Source organism: Enhydra lutris, unplaced genomic scaffold (genome assembly GCF_002288905.1).
Source record: "Enhydra lutris kenyoni isolate GAN:26980312 unplaced genomic scaffold, ASM228890v2 scaffoldscaffold17, whole genome shotgun sequence".
NCBI lineage: Eukaryota > Metazoa > Chordata > Mammalia > Carnivora > Mustelidae > Enhydra > Enhydra lutris.
In genome coordinates, this window is record NW_019154101.1 from 2227500 (window position 1) to 2249510 (window position 22011).

At 37.9% G+C, this 22011-nt stretch overlaps 1 protein-coding gene across 2 annotated transcripts in view; it reads left to right on the forward strand.

The window, feature by feature from the left end:
* LOC111147739 (24-hydroxycholesterol 7-alpha-hydroxylase) overlaps positions 1-22011 on the forward strand; it is an 89860-nt gene that overhangs the window by 26398 nt on the left and 41451 nt on the right. For both annotated transcript variants that reach the window (XM_022503961.1, XM_022503962.1), the window contains exons 6-7: positions 932-1039; positions 5485-5575. In XM_022503961.1, coding sequence (XP_022359669.1) covers positions 932-1039; positions 5485-5575 — 199 coding nt within the window. The remainder of the gene's footprint in view (positions 1-931; positions 1040-5484; positions 5576-22011) is intronic.

Below are 22011 nucleotides of genomic sequence, written 5' to 3' on the forward strand. Positions count from 1 at the left end.
CCCAAATGATTTCGAAAACTTATGTCCACACAAAAACCTGCATTTGGATGTTTAAAGTAGTTTTATTCATAACTGTAAAACTTGGAAGCCACCAAGATGCCTTTCAGTAGGTAAATAGATAAACTGTGCCACATCTAGGGAATGGAATATTATTCAGCACTAAATAGAAATGAGCCATCAAGCCATGAAAAGACATGAAGGAACCATAAATGTGTATTACTAAGTGAAAGAGGCTAATCTAAGAAGATTATGTAATGTATGGTTTCAACTATATGACATTCTGGAAAAGGCAAGATGTGGAGAAAGGAAAAAGATCAGTGGTTGTTGGGGAGGGAGGAGAGATACACTGGCAGAGCACAGAGAATTTTTAGGGCAGTGAAAATAATTTATATGACATTATAATGGCAAATATATATCACCATGCATTTGTCCAAACCTAAAGATTTTACAATGCCAAGAGTCAAACCTAAGGTAAACTATAGGATTTAGGTGATTGTGATGTGTCAAGGTCCTTGCTCCATGGTTAAAAAAAAAAAAAAAAAGTACCATTTTGTTGAATGATAATGATAAGTAGGGAAGACTATGCCTGTGTAGGGATCAGAGCTATATGGGAATTCTTTGTACTTGCTTCTCAGTTTTATTGTAAACTTAAAATTGTGATAAAAATAAAGTACTTAAGAAAAAAAAATCAAAAACAAAAACGAAGCCATGGTTTGAACCAATGCAGTAAAGCAATTGTGCTCTAGAGTGCCTACTCCTAATTACTATGCTACCAGTAACTACATAAACCCTTTAGCATGCTTCAAGCTGCAAACCTAGGAAAGACAGAAATAATGTATTTGAGATTAAGGAAAAATGTGTGGTCTATGTTTACGAACACCATTCTTTGTCACATAGCTGTGGTTTGACAAGATGTATTTCTTTTAAACAGACATTAATGCAGGCTATGCTGGATATCATAGAGACGGAGAGAAAGGAAGAAGAGAGCCCCAGTTATGGGCTTTTATTACTTTGGGCTTCTCTGTCCAATGCTGTCCCTGTAAGTATATTAGTAAAATAGGGGTTATATTTCTGTCTCCTGCAATTTCGGTTTTTTCCCTTCGTTATTCTTTCTTTTCTTTTCTTCTTCTTCTTCTTCTTTTTTTTTTTTTGTTTTTGTTTTTGTTTTTGTTTTTGTCTTTTCACTTTATTATGGGAAAGAAAAAGGCTACAGTGGATTTGGTTGTAAGCTAGAAAAACAAAACCGAATGCCTAATGAAATCTAATAAGATCACAAAGGAGGCAGAGCAGAGACATCAAGTGAATTCTGCCTTTGCAAGGCAAGCTTGTATCAGGCTAAGGGAAAAGCTTGCACTTTGGGATCAGTTGTGACAACACCTGCTTTTAAACAGGTGCTTTTAAAAAGAGCTTTCTTTGTCAGGCAACATGCTTAGTATTGGCGCTGCAAAGATGAGTAAGTCTTAACTCTGTCATTTTATTGGGGAGAGAGTAGGTAAACGGATAGTCTGGGATAGAATTAGGCATGAATCAAGATAACCCCCGCCAGAGCTATAGAATCTCATGGAGATAATTTAAACCCTCAGCCGCCTTTTCTTTATGGGTAACAAAGGGGTAATACAACCGGTATGGTCCTAGGACTTGGGTACTTAATAAATGGTAACCCTCCTTTCTCTATAAGGTGGTTGTGAGAATTCAGTGAGATAAACCCAGCTCATGCCCAGTGAGTATCAGTTCTTTGTCTTTCCCTCTACCCATTCTCCTGCACGCCATTCCTGTTTGTGTTTCCTGGCATCTTGGTCCTGTAAGTTTCCCCATGAATAGAGCTAGTGACATTGGAACTCACAGTACTAAAGAAAGCAGAACCTTTTTAACTGTTTCTTTCTAAAGCTGTTATGAACTAGATTAAAGCCATGTGATATGTCTGCCCCTTCTTGTCTGATGCACATCAGGGAGGATCTCACATTAGCCTAAACGCTCTGATATTATTTGAGAAGTTAAAGGGTAACCTGTTTTCTACTGAGCAGGAATATTCAACCCATCTCTAATGATAAATGTGTCTGTTTTCTTTTTTATTCTAACAAATAGGAATGAGATATTTCAGGTATAATTTATGTCTCCTTCCTCTTAGTGAAGGCTTTTTAAGTACTGATAGTCTAGTTTCTTTTCATGGGTTGTAAACTGAGTAAAGAGCAGAAGTAGAAATTCTGCCATCTCTGCCATACGTACTTCATCTGGCATGGGCAAATAAAAATCATCTAATCCTTTTTCCCCTCCTTTATGTACTTCTGATATCATGCCCTGATTTCTCTTTGCGTCGTTTTCTTGGATACTGATTAAGCTTATAGCAAAATTAAAAAGCGAATGTCAGAACATCTCCCTAAGCAGAACAGAACAGCCCTTCCTGTCACTGGATTAATTTTCAAGATCTCACTAGAGAGATCCTCCAGAAGAAGGGGACACAAAGCCCCATTGATCTGACTCAGGGGAAGTCAGTTCTTTGGAATTGGTTCCTGGCACCAGCCTGAAAGGATTTAAATCATGAATTTCAGAAAGAGAGTGTCTGATAATTAGTGAGAGTTCCATCTTTCTGGCTCTCAGTGGCACCTCCAAGAGGCAGCTGGTGTGCAGCAAAAACCCTTGAAAGGCTTTATTTAGAGTCAGGCCAAAAGCCAAATCCCGGTGCTGGGTTACAGTGAGTCAAGTGTTTAACCTCTCTCAGTCTCAGTGTTCTCATCTATAAAATAGGGTGAATGTAATCTACCTCATTGGATGGTCATGAACATGATATTTTTAAGATATGGAAAGTGGCTGACAATCCCTGGAAGAAAGAAGGTGCTCAATGAATGTTAGCTTTCTTTTATGAAAAGTAAGGCTGTTGTTTCAATCATTACTTTCAGTGACGCATTAATAATAAACTGCCCTGTCTTCCAAAACTGGACCACTCAAATGCCCCAGGGTGGGAGTGGCCACTGCTGTCTGGCTTCAGTGATCTCCCCTCACTGCCTAGAGAACCCTCAAAAGCCCTGCCACTGGGATAAGTGGTGGGGCCTGTCCTTTCTTGGTGCCCAGGTCAGGTTCTCTTCTCTCCCATTCTGGGCTCTCCCTCAAGGGGCGTGGAACTCAGAGCTCAGGCTTGAGATAGGCTGGGGACAGGACAGATCACCAGAAGGCTCCATTGTGGTCGAGGTGAACTTTGGTAGACTGGCCCCAAAATACCAACCATGATTTGCGAAACAATTTGTATGGGAAAACCATTTCCAATTTCCAAGAAATCCCTGCCCAATAAATCTTGTGGACCATTTTTCCAAAATGAATCTCACCGCTGACATTTTATCATTGTTATTGCTTCTCCCAAGCTCTTTCTGAACCCTTTCAGTACTGACCATGACCCCCCACCCCATCCCACCTTACCCTCGACTCCCACAGTCTGTGTTGTCTGTCCCACCCATTGCCTGTACCCTTAGCTCTTTTTCCTCCTGACTGCATTTCGTATCCCCAACTAGACGTGAAAGTTCTTTGGGCAGGAATGATATCTTGTACATGTTTGTGTTTACCATGATTGTAGAAGACTGTCTGACCTGTTATAGAGACTCCATCAGTATTTTTAAATCTCTTTTGAATGGAACAATAAATGATGCTGAAGAGAATACCTATTTCATGTTCTCTTACTGGGCTGGACTTTCCTCCTTGTCCCTTTCCACCTTTATTCTTATCCCAAAAACATTGCAGTGGCTGCTTCTGAAGTTCAGTGAGCCAGGTGGCCCTTCTCCTTTTTGAGCTGCCATTGCCATGGACTTGACCCTTTGGCAAAATACTAATTGATACTTTGGGGAGCGGTCTTTAACTGGGCGTGCGCAAAGATCCCGAGGTCATTTATTCTTGTTTGTTTCCGTAATATATGCAAATTTCTTATTTACTCATTACTGTCTTTTATGTGACTTTTCTTTTTTTTAAATGTAATTGAGTTTTTTACCAAATTTAAAAATGATAAACAGCACCTTTGTACAGCCATGAATAATTTAGTTGAATTCCTTGTGTTCATTATAAAATAAGTTTTACCCAATTTTTGTGACTCTCTAAAACTCTAAGCACTGTTTGGTATAACTCTGAACACCTCTTTTGTATAACTGAAAATCTATGTGCTATCCACTAAGCTGTTTTTCCCCCATTACAAATTCCACCCTTTAAATAAGACGAAGTGAGTATGGAGTCGTTATTAATTAAATCCAGTAATTCAGCACTTCCATCCGTAGACAATGGTAGCAGGGGCCCTAGCGGGGAGACAGAAGTGAGCTCTCTGAGCGTGTTTCTTCTATTGTAAAATGGACTGGATGAGATCTAGGGTAAGTCTTCCGTGATCTGAATCATGCTGCAGAAAGAGGCTCTCACCTCTGCAAGGTGGTGACCTTGGATTTCCCATTCACTTTGTCTATGTACACAGTACCCTGTTTACAGGGCCCTCTGGTTTCATGCCCCAGGGCGGGAAACCACAAGGAGTATTGAATTTGGCTTACTTGACCGCTTCCCTTCAGATAGTTGCTCTTCCTTTTTTGGCCACAGAGGGGAGTATTGGGATTATGTAAAGTTGCCCCACAAACGAGACAAAAAGACTTAAGTGTTTTAAATGTGAAATATTGTCTGAGTCTTTCAGGACTGATTGTCCTAGCTGAAATTTCTTTTACAATACATGTTTACAGAAAAGATGCAAGGGAAACCCAAACTTCTTTTATTAATTTTATACAGTTTCCTTTATTATGTAGTCTAAAATTAGAAGCAAAAACATCTACCTGAGTTAGTGGAAAGTTAATTTTTGAGATATATGGCAGTATAATTTTAACCTTGTAATACCACAATGAGGAAAGATGTGAAATAATCTTCTTTGGTCTAGAGAGAATTTGCAAGCATGATACATTCAGTAACATTCAGCTGGGGAAAGGACCATTATGTTTCATATTGAGTACTCTCATAATTTATGGGATTTGAGGTATATTTTTCTGGGCTTATTGAAAATTACCATTTTTTTTTTTTTTTTGCAGAACATAGGATTTTCTCATTCATATCTATTTCATGGAAATTAAATTTTAAAAAATATTTTCATTGGGATTAACATTTTAAGTGTCATAATTTGCTGTTTCTGAATATTTAATGTATGCATATATAATATTTTATAATGTGTATTACTAAAAAAGAATCCTGCCTCATTTTGTAGTAAGATAGTTTAATCTGTAAAAACAACAGAGTTAAACTATAGTGACAAAATGGAAGTATAGATTTGACCTCTCAGAAGTCTATAACAACTCTCTTGTTTAAAAAATCTAGTTGTTTCCCAAAATGCTCCTTACTAACATACTTTTAAGTTTAATTTAAACATTTTCCTGGTTTCTTCTAATGTTTATGGCGAATATTAAGCATGCTTTTATTCACTTTCAAAGGAGGTTGTATTGTGTGATACATGTTTTCTGTTTTGTTTTGTTTTTTTTTAAGGTTGCATTTTGGACACTTGCATTTGTCCTCTCTCATCCCACTGTCCACGAGACCATTCTGGAAGGCATATCTTCTGTGTTTGGCACAGCAGGTACTAAACCTGAATGAACTGACCTGGTTAAAGAGATATCTAATGTGTGCTTATCACATGTTTTGGGTACAGCTAAAGGCCCAGAATTTTATAGAAATTGAACGTAATCCAAAATTGAACACAAGTTGTGTGTTTCAGGGTATAAATTGATCAGGTAGGTTCCTAGAATTTAATTACTGTCCAGGTTATTTTAGAGGGCATCTAGTCTAACTCCCTTACTTTCCAAATCATGAAATAAGTGCTAGAGAGATTGTGATTTGCCCAATTTCTCTACTGTATATGTATAGACAAAGCCTTTTTCTTCAAATCTCGTGGCCCCTCAGTTATTTTTGGAATTCAGGATTTTCTAGATTTTGTAAAAAGTAATACAGTGCATATATTACATAACACAGATGTTTAAGGTTTTGTCACCAAAGGAATTGTTTTAAAAGTTAGAGCTTTGGGGGGTTAGAACAGTTAAGTGGGGATTGCCACCTTGTGTTTTTTAGTTCAGATTTGTACTCTTCAATTGTCATCTGTTTTAAAAAGCAGAAATAAGCTTGGATGCTTATTCAAGCTACTTGCACTCAACTACTTGTTTATTTTACGCATAATTTGACCTGTTGGGAAGTAGTATCTTTTTAAAAAACCTTACTATGTCAAATTATATATTCTGATATAAAAAGAATGATAAATGATTTGGAAGAAAACAATATAATAGGTATATTATATCCTACAAAAGGTAGGATATAAATTAACAGCAATCCCCTGCTTCATGATTGCTGAAAATATTTTATTTGAAATTTTTTTCTTTATTTTCTACTGCTTCTTATTGAATCAAACCAGAAAGCAAATTGTCTTGTTCAACATTGACTATCTACGCCATACTGTCTCTGAGCCTTAAGTCATATAGAAATAGTGAGGATTAGAATCACTAAGTATAAACCATGTAACATGTTAGATTCTGGAGACACATTAGTGAGTAAAAGAGAAGACTACTTGCCTTTATGGAGCTTACCTCTACAAAGTTATGGAAATACACAGGCCTGTATGTCTACAAACAGTAAAAGGGAATGTGTCCTTGACTGTCACATTTCCAACTTCACCATTTCCTTACTAGAGTCCTCTCATCAAATAGGGTTCTCCAAAATCCTGGTCTTTAGGAAATCATGAAGTAGTTACGGAATGGTGGAGATAATGTGGGGAGCCTGTCTGACCCAAAGGCTACAACAGAAGTATTATATTCGTCTAAATGTCTATAATACTTGAATCTTGAACTCTTGAACACAGTTCAATGGAGAAAGACAAACCCTTTATTCTTTTTCTACATTCTGGTTTATTTTTAGAATGCATTGTTTTCCACTGACAAATGCTCCTTCAAATAGTGATACCAGTGTATTATATATATATATATACATATATATATATATATATATATAAACTGAAAGCATACATATATATATGTGTGTGTATGCTTTCGGTTTTTAAGACTCATGCAAAATTGAAAACAATTTACATAAAATATCAAATGTTCTTTGCTGTTTTTATTTGGAAGCAATTCAGATCAATTCCTGTAAAAGATGTAGTAGAGCTCAGGAATTTAGATGATAGAGGAAACCACTCACTCTTTGGAGGTTGATACTAAGGAAGATATCCATGCACCCATACAAAGGATCCTGTCAGAGAAAGGACATTAGAGTTCATGGAACAAGAATCTGACTCAGTATAGCAGTTCTCCATTCTTATATTCACCACTGCAAGATCATTTCTTTCTTAGAGATGTCCTTAGTGACTTGGATACCTCTCCACATCTCTATGGCCTCTTCACTCACTACTACAGCCCATCCCAGGTGTATTGCTCAACTTTCTTATAAGTCTCAGAGTAAAAGCTGCTATTGAATCACTGGTCCTTTGTGTCTGGCTTTTTTTCACTTAGTATGAAGTTTTTTTTTATGATGTTATACATTAATTGATTTTCACATGTTGAATCTCCCTTGCATTCCTGGGAAAAATCCTACTTAGTCATGTGGTATAATACATACAATTTTTTATGGAAATAAAATATCCATGTTACATATAGGTATTTATATCCATATAGCATATATCATTTTTTTGTTGCCAGATTCATTTTGCTAGCGTCTTATTAAGGAATTTTAGGAATTTTACATCTATTTTAATAAGGGATATTGATCTGTGGTTTTCTTTTCTTGTGTTTGTCTGGGTTGGGTCTCAGGAAAATTCTGGCTTTCTAGAATGACTTCAGAAGTATTCACTCCTCATATGTTTTGGAAGAGTTTTGAAGGATTGATGCTAATTATTCTTTAACTTTTTGATAGCTTTACCAGTGAAGTTATCTGGTGCTGAGATTTTCTTTGTGAGAAATTTTTGATTAATTTAATCACTCTACTTGTTACAAGTCTATTTAGGCTATATATTTCTTCTTTTTTATTGAAATATAACTGACACATAACATTGTATTAATTTTAGGTGTACAATATAGTGATTTTTAAAAAATATTTTATTTATTTATTTGACAGAAAGATCACAAGTAGGCAGAGAGACAGGCAGAGAGAAAGACGGGGAAGCAGGTTCCCTGCTGAGCAGAGAGCCCAATACGGGGCTCGATCCAGGACCCTGAGATCATGACCTGAGCCAAAGGCAGAGGCTTAACCCACTGAGCCACCCAGGCACCCAGAATATAGTGACTTGATATATGCATATACTATGAAGTGATCACCACAATCAACATCCATTATCACAAAGTTATAATTTTTTTTCTTATGATGCAAACTTTTAAGATCTACTTTCTTATCAACTTTCAAATGCATAATACAGTGTTGTTAACTGGCCACTATTGCTGTACATTACAGACACAGAAAAATAGGGACACTGCACAAATTTCCATGTCATCCTTATGCAGGGGCCATGCTAACCTTATCTGTATTGTTTCACATTTAGTAACACTATCAGTTTTTCCTTGGTCAGTTTTGTAGTTTGTGTCTTTTTAAGGAATTTGTCCATTTCATCTAGATTATTTTACTTGTTACATATAACTTCATCTTACTGCCCACAATCTTTTTTATTTCTGGAAAATCACTAGAAAAGCATCTCCCTCAGCCTTGATTTTAAGGCTTCTCTTTTTTCTTGGTCAGTATAGCTAAAGGATTGTCAGTTTCGTTTTCAAAAGATTTAGCTTTTGGTTTGTTCTTTTGGATGTTCTTTTTTGGTATCACTTTTCTATTCACTATTTCAAGTTTCTCTGTCCTCCTCTTTATTATGTATAATTTATATCTCTTTATCAGTATTCTTTATTTTGTTCTTTAAACACAATTTTTCTTAAAGTCTTTGACTATATTTAAAATCTCTTATTTAAAGTCTTTTTTTAAAGATTTTATTTCTTTATTTGACAGAAATCACAAGTAAGCAGAGAGGCAGGCAGAGAGAGAGAAAGGGAAGCAGGCTCCCTGCTGAGCAGGGAGCCTGATGTGGGGCTCAATCCCAGGACGCTGAGCTGAGCTGAAGACAATGGGTTAACCCACTGAGCCACCCAACCCCCCCCACTTTTTTTTTAAGTAAGTCTAACATCTGAGTTTTTTCAGGGATAGTTTCTACTGATTGTTTTTTTCCCCCTATGTATGGTCTATGTTTTCTTGTTCCATGTATTATTGCACATTTCCCATTGCATGTCTTACATTTTGTTTTGATAACTGGACATTTTAAATAATACAATGTGGCAACACTGGAAATCAGATTCTCCTGTTTCCTCAGGGTTTATTGCTGTTGCTTCTTGTCATAGCCTTGTTTGTGTATTTGTTTATTGACTTTCATGAACTAATTCCAGAAATTTTGTATGATTATATTGTATTTTGTATTACTATCATATGTTTCTACATATGTTTCTGCTTGGTTAGGTTAGTGTTCAGCTAATTGTTGGACAAAGATTTCTTTACACTAAGCACGAATAAGACCTCCATGTTTGCATGTTTGGGATTTTGTTTGCATGTTGGAGCATGCCTTCAATACTCAACTAGGCAGTTGGTAACACTGCCTTAACTTTCACTTCCCACTTGCGTGGAACCTCAAGGTCAGCCATAGGTCAGACCTTAGAGCCTTCTCAGGTCTTTCCTGAGCCTGAATGAGGCCCTGGGCATTGGTGCAGTCCTACACAATTACATGCATTTTTATATTCCCAGGAATACATTGGACCTTTTAAAGCCCCTAGGACAGCTCATTCCCTAGCTCTTCATTTTAATCTTTTTAGTTTGCCTGTTGCTTGTCCAAGCTGTTATCTATTGCCTCTGCAAAGTTAATTATCCTTAAAGGTTCCCAACCAAAACCCCTGGGGGAAAGACTTTTTCCACTGTGTGAGTTCCAAGTCAGATCAGATAAAGATAGTCTTATAAGTGAGACTCTCAGTCTTATAAGCCAGACAGCTCAAATAATGAGAATTCTCTAGGAATGAGGTCTCGAAGGAGTTCCAATCTTACTCTGTCCCCGTCTGGTAACTGCTGAGCTGCTGGTTTGCAAGGTGATTGTAGGCTATTGGTTTTCAAGGCTACCGTGGAGCTACGGAGAGAGGGATGGGAATAGGGCAAGTTAAGGTGTCATTAAGTTTGTTCTTCTTACGAAGATTTAGCCGTTTTTCTTGGATAAACACTCCCTGCACTGCTGCAAGCCTTTGGTTAATTCCTAAAGTCCTGAAAAAAGTTGATATTGACAAATTTTATCAGATTTTTCATTGATTTTTAGAGAGGCACTTTTTGGAGTCCTTACCCTGCCATTTCTGTTAACCTTACCCTGAACCATAAGTTTTAAATTCTCGTTTAGGAAACCTTCCAGATTTATTGTTAACCCTTCATTCACCTGTTTATTTAGGTGTCCGTCAAATATCTTTTTGAGTACTTGCTATGTCAAGGCGTCGTATGAAATATCAGGGCTATGAAGATGAGTGTATGGTGCCTGCTGTCATAGAAGTTCATGAAGGAAGTGCATTTTATAAAAATGAAAACAGATTTAGAAGTTTACCAAAGATGTTAGGGGGGAGAAAGGAATATTTACATCGCTTCTTTAGAGATACACACTTCTTGATGAATTCTGTAGGATTTCTGTGCTTGGAACGTTTTTCCTTGTTTTTATTTACCTTTCGGTCAGCTAGAATGTCGTTTCCTCAGATAGGTCTTTTAGGCTTGCCCTGTCTGAAGTCACTCTGCTCTTGGTGATTCTCTGACTCACCTCACTATGTCTTTCATAAGAATGATTTTTTTTGTTTATTAGTCTATCTATTGATCGATCTCTCTTCTGCCTCCTTCATCAGAACATAGTCTCTCCAGGGCAGGAACAGTGTCTGTCTCGGTTTCTACAGGATCCCCAGCTGTCTGGAACCCATTACTCAACAAGTATTTTCTGAATAAATTTAATGAACAAATACGAGAATGTATATTAAAAGATGAATGTCTTAATTTAGCTTTCATTTGCAGTTTTATGACCTATCCCATTAGACAGCTTAAATGAAATGAGTATTTTATGTAAAGAAATTTTTGATAAGTTTCGGCCCCTAAAGTTTTGAGACAATCAGTAGTCTCAAATCCAAGAATCCACAAGAATGATAATGAATGCTAACATGTCTCTGGGTTTTGAACTCTATAAATCATCTTCTTGATTATGATTTTATTTTATCCATTGATCCTGGTGAAATATACATTATCAAATTATTGAGGATCTGGCAAAGAATATTTTGCTCTGTTACAGAGTTTTGGGGCATAATTCCTGGAAATTTGCCGTTTTGTTTTAAATTTTAATTTGTAGATCACCACATATTTCAGTTGCCTGTCATAAACCCAAAAACATAGTGCAAATATGGGGGTCCAAATGCCTGCATTCAAATCCAGTCTGAGTCCTTACTACTGGTTAATTCCTTATTCAAGTTACCAATTTCTTTAAGGTTTTTTCCTCTTCAGGCAAGTGGCAAAATAAGAATGCCCATCTCATGGAGTTACTAGGAGAATGTGGTAAATATAAAATACCACCATGTCTTTCAAATTGTAATCATTTTATGAATTTTAGCCATGACCAAAACCAATATAACCATATCAGTTGTATGAAATTTTATAATCTTGCCATTCCATGAAATCAGTGACTATTATGACTTTGAATTTTTCTACTTTGAAATATTAGTCAGTATTGCTTTTCAAAATATAGTTTTCCAGGTGCTTGAATAGCTCAGCCAGTTGAGCCTTCAACTCTTGATTTCAGCTCAGGTGGTGATCTCAGGGCTGTGAGATCAAGCCCCACATTGGACTCCACACTTAACATGGAGTCTGCTTGAGATTCTGTCTCTCCAACTCCCTCTGCCCCTTGCCTCTCTCAGGGGTACGCATGAACGTTCTCTCTCAGTATCTCTAAAATTATATATATACATATGTATTTAAAATACCATAGTTTTCTTGAGTGTTTACAGCAATAGTTGAATTATTTTATATTGGCTGGCCATCCCTTTAAAAAAACTGAATGCAGCAGAAATATAGCATGAAGATATTTCTGTCTAATATTATCCTAAGAGGTAGAAATAGTAGCAACAATAATAGCCAACACTTAGGTAGCACTTAGTAAGTCCCAGGCCCTATTCCAAGTGCTTTTCTTATTGACTTCCTTAATCCTTGAATCATCCTCCTAAATGTTATTATTTATGTGTATTTTAAACATGAGGAAAATGATGTGCCTATTCGGTAGCTTAACCGAGACCATACAACTAGTAAGTGATAGAACTACAATTTGAACCAATGTTGGTCTGACTCAGGAGTTGATAATACAAAATATCAAATTTTCTTATTTCAAAATTGTACTCAGAATGTCTGAATTAACATGGTGAGGTCCAGTTTCCAGCTTAATTCCAAGTCACTAACATATTAATCTTCCTAAAGCATACCTCTAGTTACATTGCGTGTGTATTCAGAATATATTCCTGGGGACGCCTGGGTGGCTCAGTGGGTTAAAGCCTCTGCCTTCGGCTCAGGTCATGATTTCAGGGTCCTGGGATCGAGCCCTGCATCGGGCTCTCTGCTCAGCAGGGAACCTGCTTCCCTTCCTCTCGCTCTGCCTGCCTCTCTGCCTACTTGTGATCTCTGTCTGTCAAATGAATAAATAAAATCTTAAAAAAATATATATATATATATTCCTGGACTAAACGTTCATACCCCTGAGACTGAAACTATAGCCTGATGGTCTGATCCCCCTTTGCAATCAGTGTAACAATCTAAGTAAGGTGGCCCCTTGAATACCCTCTAACACTCTCTTCATTTTCTTTCTGTCATGCTGTTTAGTGTAAATATAACACTAAATGTGATTTAATTTGGATACCTTCAGAAGACCATACATAAATAAACTTGTAGATTAGAAAAAGTATTTTCTAAACTATTTACTTCATACTTGGTTCAGAAAATGTGACTACCATGTTCATAACCAAGGTAATTTCTAAAACAAATATAGTTGTCAGGAGAATGTAATTTACCCCACCCAAAAAGTGGTGACTGATAATAAACACCATAAAAGATAGCTAGTTTGTGGTTGTGTGTAGAATCATCTTTACTTTTTGTGTACCTATGCCTTCTTCTGACCAAGGCCACCTGAACATGTGGATCACTAGTTAATCACCTCTGAGACTCTGTTCCATTAATCACAATCCCTTGGTAAGTTCAACTGTTCTCCTGGCTCTTCCCCCTTGATCTGTCAGATCCAGGTAGTCCATACTCAGCAACACCTAGTGACTTCATATCTCACTTAGAATAAAATCTAAAGCCTTCATGTGGCCTTGGAGACTTTTTGTCATATCAACAATCTTGTCTCTGTCACCCTGCCTGTTATTTATTTCACCCTAGCCGTATCTATCATTCACTGAACAAATATTTACTGAGTTCCTATTATGTGCCAACAACTATCTTAGGAGTTTGGGGTGCACAAAAAAAACAACAATCCCTTCTCCTTTGGTGCTTACATTCTTGTAGGGGAGACAGACAATAAATAAATGTAATGTATAAGTAAACCCTAAAAATATTAGATGGTGACAATACTGTATAGAAAGAAATCATTGCTGAGCAGGGAAACAGGTGGAAGTATTCAAGAGCCAGATAAGAGTGGGTCTCATGGTAGGTAAGATCCAGGAAAGCATTTGAAGATGGTTAGGAGTTAGACAAGCAGGTATGCAGAGGAAGAGCTGGTTGGGGTCAGAGACTGCAGGCGGGGCCTCACTGTGTTCTCACAGAATTCTCTTAGATCAACAACATCAGTGGCATTTTCATGGCATTTTGTCCAGAGAAGAACATGAGCATATTTCTAACAAATGAGAACCAACCTGATTTACTATATTAGGAATATATAAAGAGGAGAGGTCATGGCTTTCATTCCTGTGAACAATTTTCCCTTCTTTTCTTGACATGCATATGCCTAGTCCTTCCAAGTTTCCATCCTCACAAGAACCTGCTGGAATCATACCTTCCAGATTTCCATTTTCACTGACCTTCTGCCCCCATAGATGGGTATTTCAGATGTAAAAATTTCACTGTGGGACACCTGGGTGTCTAAGTGGGTTAAGCATACAACTCTTGATTTTGACTCAGGTCATGATCTCAGGGTTGTGAAATCAAGCCCCACACTGTGCTGGGCTTGGAGCTTGCTTAAGATTCTTTCTCTGCCCCTTCCCCACCCACCCCCCTGTCCTCTCTCTCTCTCTCCCTTTCTTTAAAAAACAAAATAAAATAAAAATTTACTGCAAGGTGATTGCAGCAGAAAATCCAGGTGGATGTATGGATGTGTCTTCTCTTCCTCTTCTGAGCCCCTCTTACCACCACTGGAGATCACTCCCCTTCCCCTCCTGTGCTTCCATTCACTTGCCCAATAGCTGACTTTTTCATTTCTATTTTTTCCTCCACATTAGTCACTTTGGTTACTCCTTCTATAATTTATCAGCAAGGTTTCTTAGAGGCAGCTGCAGAACCTAACTAGAGCTGATTTAGTGAAAAACCAAATGTATTACCAATTTATGTGTTCACAGGACATCTGGGAGGGCCAGAGTTCCAGGCTTGGAGGATACACAGCCTGAAGTCATGCTCCAAATCAGGCTGCAGAGCTAGGGTGGCAAGCGCAACCTTGCCACTGAATGCCAAGTGCATCGTGGCCACAGGCCCAAGACACTAATGACCCTGGGTCCTCAGGAACTTAATCCTGCAAAAATCACAGTTGCTGCCACAGAACACTTGCGCAGTCTACACTTCTTTAGATCACTAACGCTTGATGCGAAGCTTGGGTTGGTTGATCTGACTGGTAAAGTCTTTTCTTCATAGTAACATCCTCATTCAAGGGTGGCAAAGAAAGCAAGAATCTGGCACTTTTTGATTTGATGGTAGGCAAGCGTCTGTTGAAACATGGCATTCAAATATTGCACTGACCAAACTAATAAAATCAGTATGCGTATGTATATACCTTCACATATGTACGTGAGTATAGGAAATAAGCATATTCTATTACTATATAAATGTATTTTCATAATACATTTATAGTATAAATATAATACATTAATAGTTTTTTATAAATATAAACACATTCATAAATATAACTATGTACCCTTATATCTGTATATCTGTGTACATACACACATGCATCCCTTACCTGTTCCCAGGTGAGGTGACCCCTTGCTAACAGATTCCATGCCAGCAGACAAAGTGCAGTTAAGGCTTCTCAACATTCTCAAGAAACTTCATGCTTGTATAAACTATGAATTTTAAAAAATGGAACAATAATTAACTGATACACCTTTGTATTGACCAAAGACAAATGCTCATCTTCTTTATTCTGTTTATTGAAAAAGTCACAAACTTAGAGTTTATATGTGTTTTGATAAAGAAAGGGAAGGGGTTTTTTTCTGAAGCTCCTTTTCTTCCTATAGGGTTTTATCCATTCTCAATATATTGTACCCATAGAACTGTGAATGTGTACCCATAGAACTGTTCTAAGAAGAAAATTAAGTTCCTCATATTTTTACTTTAACATTAAACCACGTATTATGCCATATTTGGTTTTTTTAAGTATTTGCATTTTAATTTAAGTGTCATTCCATTAACCTGCCATGATGGCTTACTTCTCTCCCCTTTTTTATTTTACTTAAGGTATAGGAATATATATTTAGATGCTTCTTGCATTTTTAGAATCATTATACTTTGTATTTTCAAGATAACTACTAAAGGACTGCTGGATCACAAAAGATTAACCAACCCAGCATAAATACTCATATTTATGAGCAACTGAGCAAAAGCAATCTCAGGCATTAACATTTGGGTCCTGTTTGGACTATTATAAAGCAATTTTCCTTTCTAATTCTGGACTCCCATGGTGAATGTCTGCCCACCAGGAGAGGGTCATTTTATCTTAAAAACAAAACAAAAATGCAGTTGAAGTTTTTAGCTGGTTGTATTGGCCCTTCCAACCTATTTTTTTAATGTAAGGGAGCATTAACACCTTTTTCATGCAGTTTTACTGTGTGTTTATTAAAAGGAAAAAATTAATAGAATTTTATGTTAATGTACAAGGAACCAGATTATTATTTTTTTATTTTTGCTAGAGAGAGAAAGAGCACAGGCAGGGGGAGCAGCAGGCAGAGGGAGAAGCAGACTCCCTGCTGAGCAGAGAGCCCAATGTGGGACTCCATCAGGACCCCGGGATCACGATCTGAGCCAAAGGCAGCTGCCTGACTGTCTGAGCCATCTAGCTGTCCCTACATGGAGCCAGATTAGTTAATAGAAATGCATCTATGTAGAAATGATCCCTGTTTTATATAAAGTTATCATTTGTGCATCATAAAAGGTACATGACCAAATTTCCATTGGATTTAAGTCAGGAACTTGATTCATGAGTTCAATCAGGCCACTCACTAACAGTGTGACTGTATACAGGAGAAAATTTACTCATTGCCAACCATTGTTTTTGGTTCCCTTGTGTTCTGATTTAGCAGCAATCCTGACTGGAGACATACTGACATTGACACTGTCCGAGTGGCCAGATGATATTACACGGTGACATTGACTTACGTGGCTACACTCACCACACATTGGTGAGAAAAGAGTCTGTCTCTGCTCCCAATTATAAACAAGGATAAAAACTAGCAGAGTGAGAAATGAAGTTCGGAACATATGGTGACGTCCTAGGCAAAGTCCATGTTGTTTGTATTATTTTAATTAGTTTTATTTTAATTAGTTTGTATTATTTTTAACTAGTTTTACTTCCTTGCATTTAAACATTTTCATTTATTCTTGAAATCCTACCTATAGTCACTTCTTACCTATATTATAATTTGTATACGACTTCCCTCCACTTGAATATGTGTCAATACCATCTTGCCAACCAATAACAACATTCTTGGAGGACTCCATCCTGGCATATCAAAGACCTGAGTCCCTCCAGCTAACTGAAGAAGCTCACTTCCTTATCCCCTCTGCAACCTGCCGGGGCTTGGTGGTTGATAGCCAAAGTTGCATCTGTGATAGATTCCTAGCCCTCTGTGGCCCAAAATATTGAGAAAAGTGATCAAATAGCTGAGCAAAGGACACTTTGATGGATTCATGAACGGAGGAAAATTATTAAAAAATTTCTTTCCTGGGGCGCCTGGGTGGCTCAGTGGGTTAAAGCCTCTGCCTTCGGCTCAGGTCATGATCTCAGGATCCTGGGATGGAGCCCCCCATCGGGCTCTCTGCTCAGCAGGGAGTCTGCTTCCTCCTCTCTCTCTCTCTCTGCCTGCCTCTCTGCCTACTTGTGATCTCTGTCTATCAAATAAATAAACAAAATCTTAAAAAAAAATTTCTCTCCACTCCCACTGGTTGCTTGTCATTATGAACTCAACATGGAGGTTTTGGAGGCTATAATATTATACAGGAAATTTCTTGCATAGCCTTGTTTTCCTTTGCTAGTCCAGCTTTTTAAATACTGAAGGGGCCCAGCAAACATTCAGTTATGCTGGAGCTTCTCACAAACTACTTTTCATTCATCAGCCTTGAAGATCATACATTGATTACCTAAGGAAGAATTTATTAATGCAGGACATTCCATCTGGAACTGTTCCATTCCACTCTAAATAAAGAATTTTCTTATCTTCGTTTTCCTTTGACCTTACAGACAAGATGGTGTCCCTTTAGAATGCACAACTTATTACTCTCCAATCCACTACCTGAGCCATGAAGGCCAGCGTGAGACATGCCCTTAAGATTTCTATCCCATGAGAGATTTCCCAGGTGCCTATGTTTCCACCAGCATTTTTTGCCTTTCATACCTGATGTGTGTCTTCTGTTACAACTCGGGAAATTATGTGTGAAGTCATTCTTTTACTGCCTCGCTTCCACAAGCTAAGAGAGATCCCTCAGATAGCTATAGATCATTTGATATCCTGTTCAAATTTACAAGCTTGGAGACAGGTCCTGTGGCGCTCCTCATTTTATTAAGTCTTCTGTTATCTCACTCAGTGGGCACTGTTCATCTGCTTTATTTATCCTCTACATTTTTCATTCTGACATGGCTCTTTTTTCAGCATGTTCTGTCAGGTAATTATTCAGGCATTTTGATAATCTTTCTTCCCCTTTAGAAAATACTTAGGTAAAGGCCTTGAGGTTGGGTTGACGTGTCTCCAGAGAACACCTAAAAATTCAGAATCATTAGGTAGAGTTAATAAATAAAGGGTATTTCTAGGTCAAAGTATATTTAACATTTTATTATCTGCCTATTGTTGTCTTCTGGAGGCAATCTCTCTCCCTCATGTTTACTATCAATTGGACTATGTCCTTTATTCCTTGAAAAAGTCACTGTAATTATAAAGCAGGCTTCATTTCATGTTCCAATAAATAGAGAAACCAATAACCTCTTTTCAATATATAAAAGAAATATTTCTGAAAATAGCACAAAGTATTATTTTCTCAGAGGAGAATCTTATATGGATGACTTGGTGTAATGACCTTAAACTTTTCTCAAAATGATAGAATGGGATTTGGGATATTATTATACATGTATGTCTTGGAAGAAAGGGTGGGGTGGAGGGTCAGCCGTGGGTTATCAACTCCTGATCTTCCATCAGTAATAATAACCTGTTCTAAGCAACATTGCATTCCTTGGTGCCTTTCTTTTCTTTTTTTCCTTTTTTAAGATTTTATTTATTTATTTTAGAGAGAAAGCATGAGTAGCAGGGAGGAGCTGAGAGAGAGGGATAAGCAGATTCCCCACAGAGTATGGAGCCTGACGTGGGGCTTAATCTCACGGCTCTGAGAATATGACCTGAGCTGAGATCAAGAGTCAGATGCTTAAGTGACTAAGCCCCCCAGGGGCCCCTCCTTGCTATCTTTCTCAGTCCATTGCTATCACTACCTCCTTCAAAGAGACTCAGTCTATGGTTATAAACGCCAAACTGAAGTCACTGAGCAGAGGTTACTTCTAAAAGGTTAGTGCTTATACTGTTTCAACTGATGTCAGCCCAAGTGCCTTGAACTGGTTATCAACCCCAGAGGAAGATTCTAAGAGCTTCTGCCCATTGCAGCTTGGTACCAGAGTCTTTAGGAAAAACACAGTGCAGTGAAGCCCTGCAAGGAAGAACACTTCCTTTTCATAGAGAAGAGACAGCAAACTCAGCTTCGGGAGTGGGTGTTGGTCCCCCAGCTTACCCCTCTTATGCCTCAGTGGAAAGGACGCTATGCCCTCTCCCCTTGGAAGGACAGATAGAAGAGTGGGGTTGGCCAGATGCCATAAGATGCACACACTTTAAGCCGAGACAAGGGGGCATTCACTGCACCTGAGACAAGGAGGGATAGTCCCACACAAGGCAGTAAGACCAGCATAGGCCTTGTGGGCTCTTTATTTCCTGGTGATCAGCGCTCCAGGCCCAAGGCCCTTTTTTAGGCAGCTGAGTTGGAGTCCAAAGACTGGATGCATAAGGCTGGCTTTCCCCATGATAGGAACATGCTTTTTTTATAATAAAATTTCATCTTAAATGCCTCAGATGCCAAAAAGTCATGTCTACCCCTAGAAAAATCAGAAGAACCAGAGCTGGAAGTTTCAAAATCACTGAGGGTTTGAAAGAAGCTGGGGCTGTAAGGGGAGAGTGAACTGTGAACTGTGGGCCAGCCTCTAGTGATGCCCAGAAATCCCCCAGTGCTCACATTCCCACAATCTCTGGGCAGTCTCTCAGCTGCTTCTTTGGTTTCTCATCTGTATCCACTACCAATGTCTTAAACTGCCTGTTTGTTCGTTTTTTTTAAAGCCTTCCATTTAATTTTACATCTGTCCTTCCTATTCATTTAAGTGGTATTTGTCTTGTATAAAGAAATTGGGTTAGGACATGACCTATATAGAGGAGTTAGCATGTTTTATAAAGATATAGTTTTAAACCAAACAACCTAAATAAAGAGAAAAGGCACACATGTTCCTGGACAGAAAGGTTTAATGTCATGAAAATGCCAACCCTTTTCAAGTCAATATATATTTAATCAATTTTAGTGAGAATTCCGATGGATTTGGGGTGGGGAGAACTAACTAAATGACTTAAATATTTTTTTATTTAAAATATAAATAAAAACAAATGTAAATAAAAAGAAAAATTAGTGGAAATATAAATTAGTAAGACTAGATTTGTCCTACCAGATATTAAAATGTATTATAAAGCTTCTATAACAAAAGTTGGTACAGGAAAAACAACAGATGAGCACAACCCTTATTTATTTACCTTTTACCAACAAGCAAACTCATGATATTTTCTTTCAAGACTAAAAAAAAAATTATAGGAAGAAAACCATTTTTAAAATTCTGTTTCACATTCTTTTTTTTTTTTTTTTAAGATTTTTATTTATTTATTTGACAGACAGAGATCACAAGTAGGCAGAGAGGCAGGCAGAAAGAGAGAGGGGGGAAGCAGGCTCCCTGCTGAGCAGAGAGCCCAATGCAGGGCTCGATCCCAGAACCCTGGGATCACGACCTGAGCCAAAGGCAGAGGCTTTAACCCACTGAGCCACCCAGGCGCCCCTCTGTTTCACATTCTTGAGGCAATAGTTTAAACTATCAACATTTGTGGGGCCCCTGGGTGGCTCAATTGCTTGAGGTCTGACTTTTGATTTAAGTTGAGGTCAGAATCTCACCTTCGTGGGGGTAGAGCCACACATTAGGCTCTATGCTGGCCATGAAGCCATTTGGGATTCTCTCTCTCCCTCTGCGCCTACCCCCACATCACGCTCTCTCTTTCTCACTCGCTCTTTTAAAAAGCTAGAAACCTGCAGTCACTGGAGAGACTATACCTATCAAGAATTTATAGGAAACAGCAGTGAGCTAAAAACACCTAACTTCGTAGCTACCATGTACTTCATAATCTTTCATCTACTCTCATCTCGCTCTTTTCTATTAATTTAATATCTTACAGAGTTTTGTTTTACAAAGTTTTACAGAGTTTTGTCTCTCAGAACATATACAGTAAGGTACATGGGCAAGAAAGAAAGACCCAAAGACTTTTTTTTTTTCCTCAAAGAAATAATGGAGAGATAACATAGAATACTGATTTTTAAATCAAATTTTTGCAGGGTCTCAGCGCAATAAGCTTACCGTTTACTTGGTATGGGAGTGCAAGCCTTGTATTTTCAAGAAGGGTAGAAATATCTTATCTTTTGCATATGTTTTCTCATTTCTGGAGCTTTTCTGCATGGACCTCCCTCTCTAGTTCTCTCTTCATATTCCAAAGGTTTCTGAGATAACTGAATGAGGCAACGGGATAGAACTGACCTCGAGGGAGCTCTTCTACATTTTCTTTAATTCATTATCTTTTTCTTTTCTTTTTCGTGTGTGTATATGTATGTGTAAAATCATATTTATTCCCTAATGATTTTAGGACCCTCAATAAACTCCCATTCTATATCTTCAGATGCCATAAATCCAGATTCACCCCCTACTACATGGACAAGGATCTGAGCTTTCTCCCAGACGGAGGAGAAAGAGGCAAGAAGGTAGGAGAGGAAGAGGGGAGGAGGAAGGACTAGGGATTGGAAGACTGTCATGGTGAGATAGGTCCTTAACTCAGATCTCTCACACAAGGGAACCCCTGATTTGTTTCTTAGGCCCCACTACCCACTGACCTTTCTCCATCACTCTCTCTCTTCTTAAAAGTAAAACAGCCTTTCCCTTTCTCAACACACTCTTGACTCTCCTTTATTCCTTTCACATCTGATCCGAAATTCATTTAAACTTGATTTTTTTTTTTTTCTGTTTACAGACATTTGGCTGTGGTGTGCTCGTGTCCTACTGATATCAGTGGGGCCTGGTCTTGTGGCTCATACTACCTAAAAAGGTCTAGCCCCAAATACAATCCACCACATTAGGGAAAATCTGGGTCTTGCTTTGCAAAATAATTAAGTACCTCAAAATTTGCTTCTTGCTTAAACAACTTCGTTCTGTAA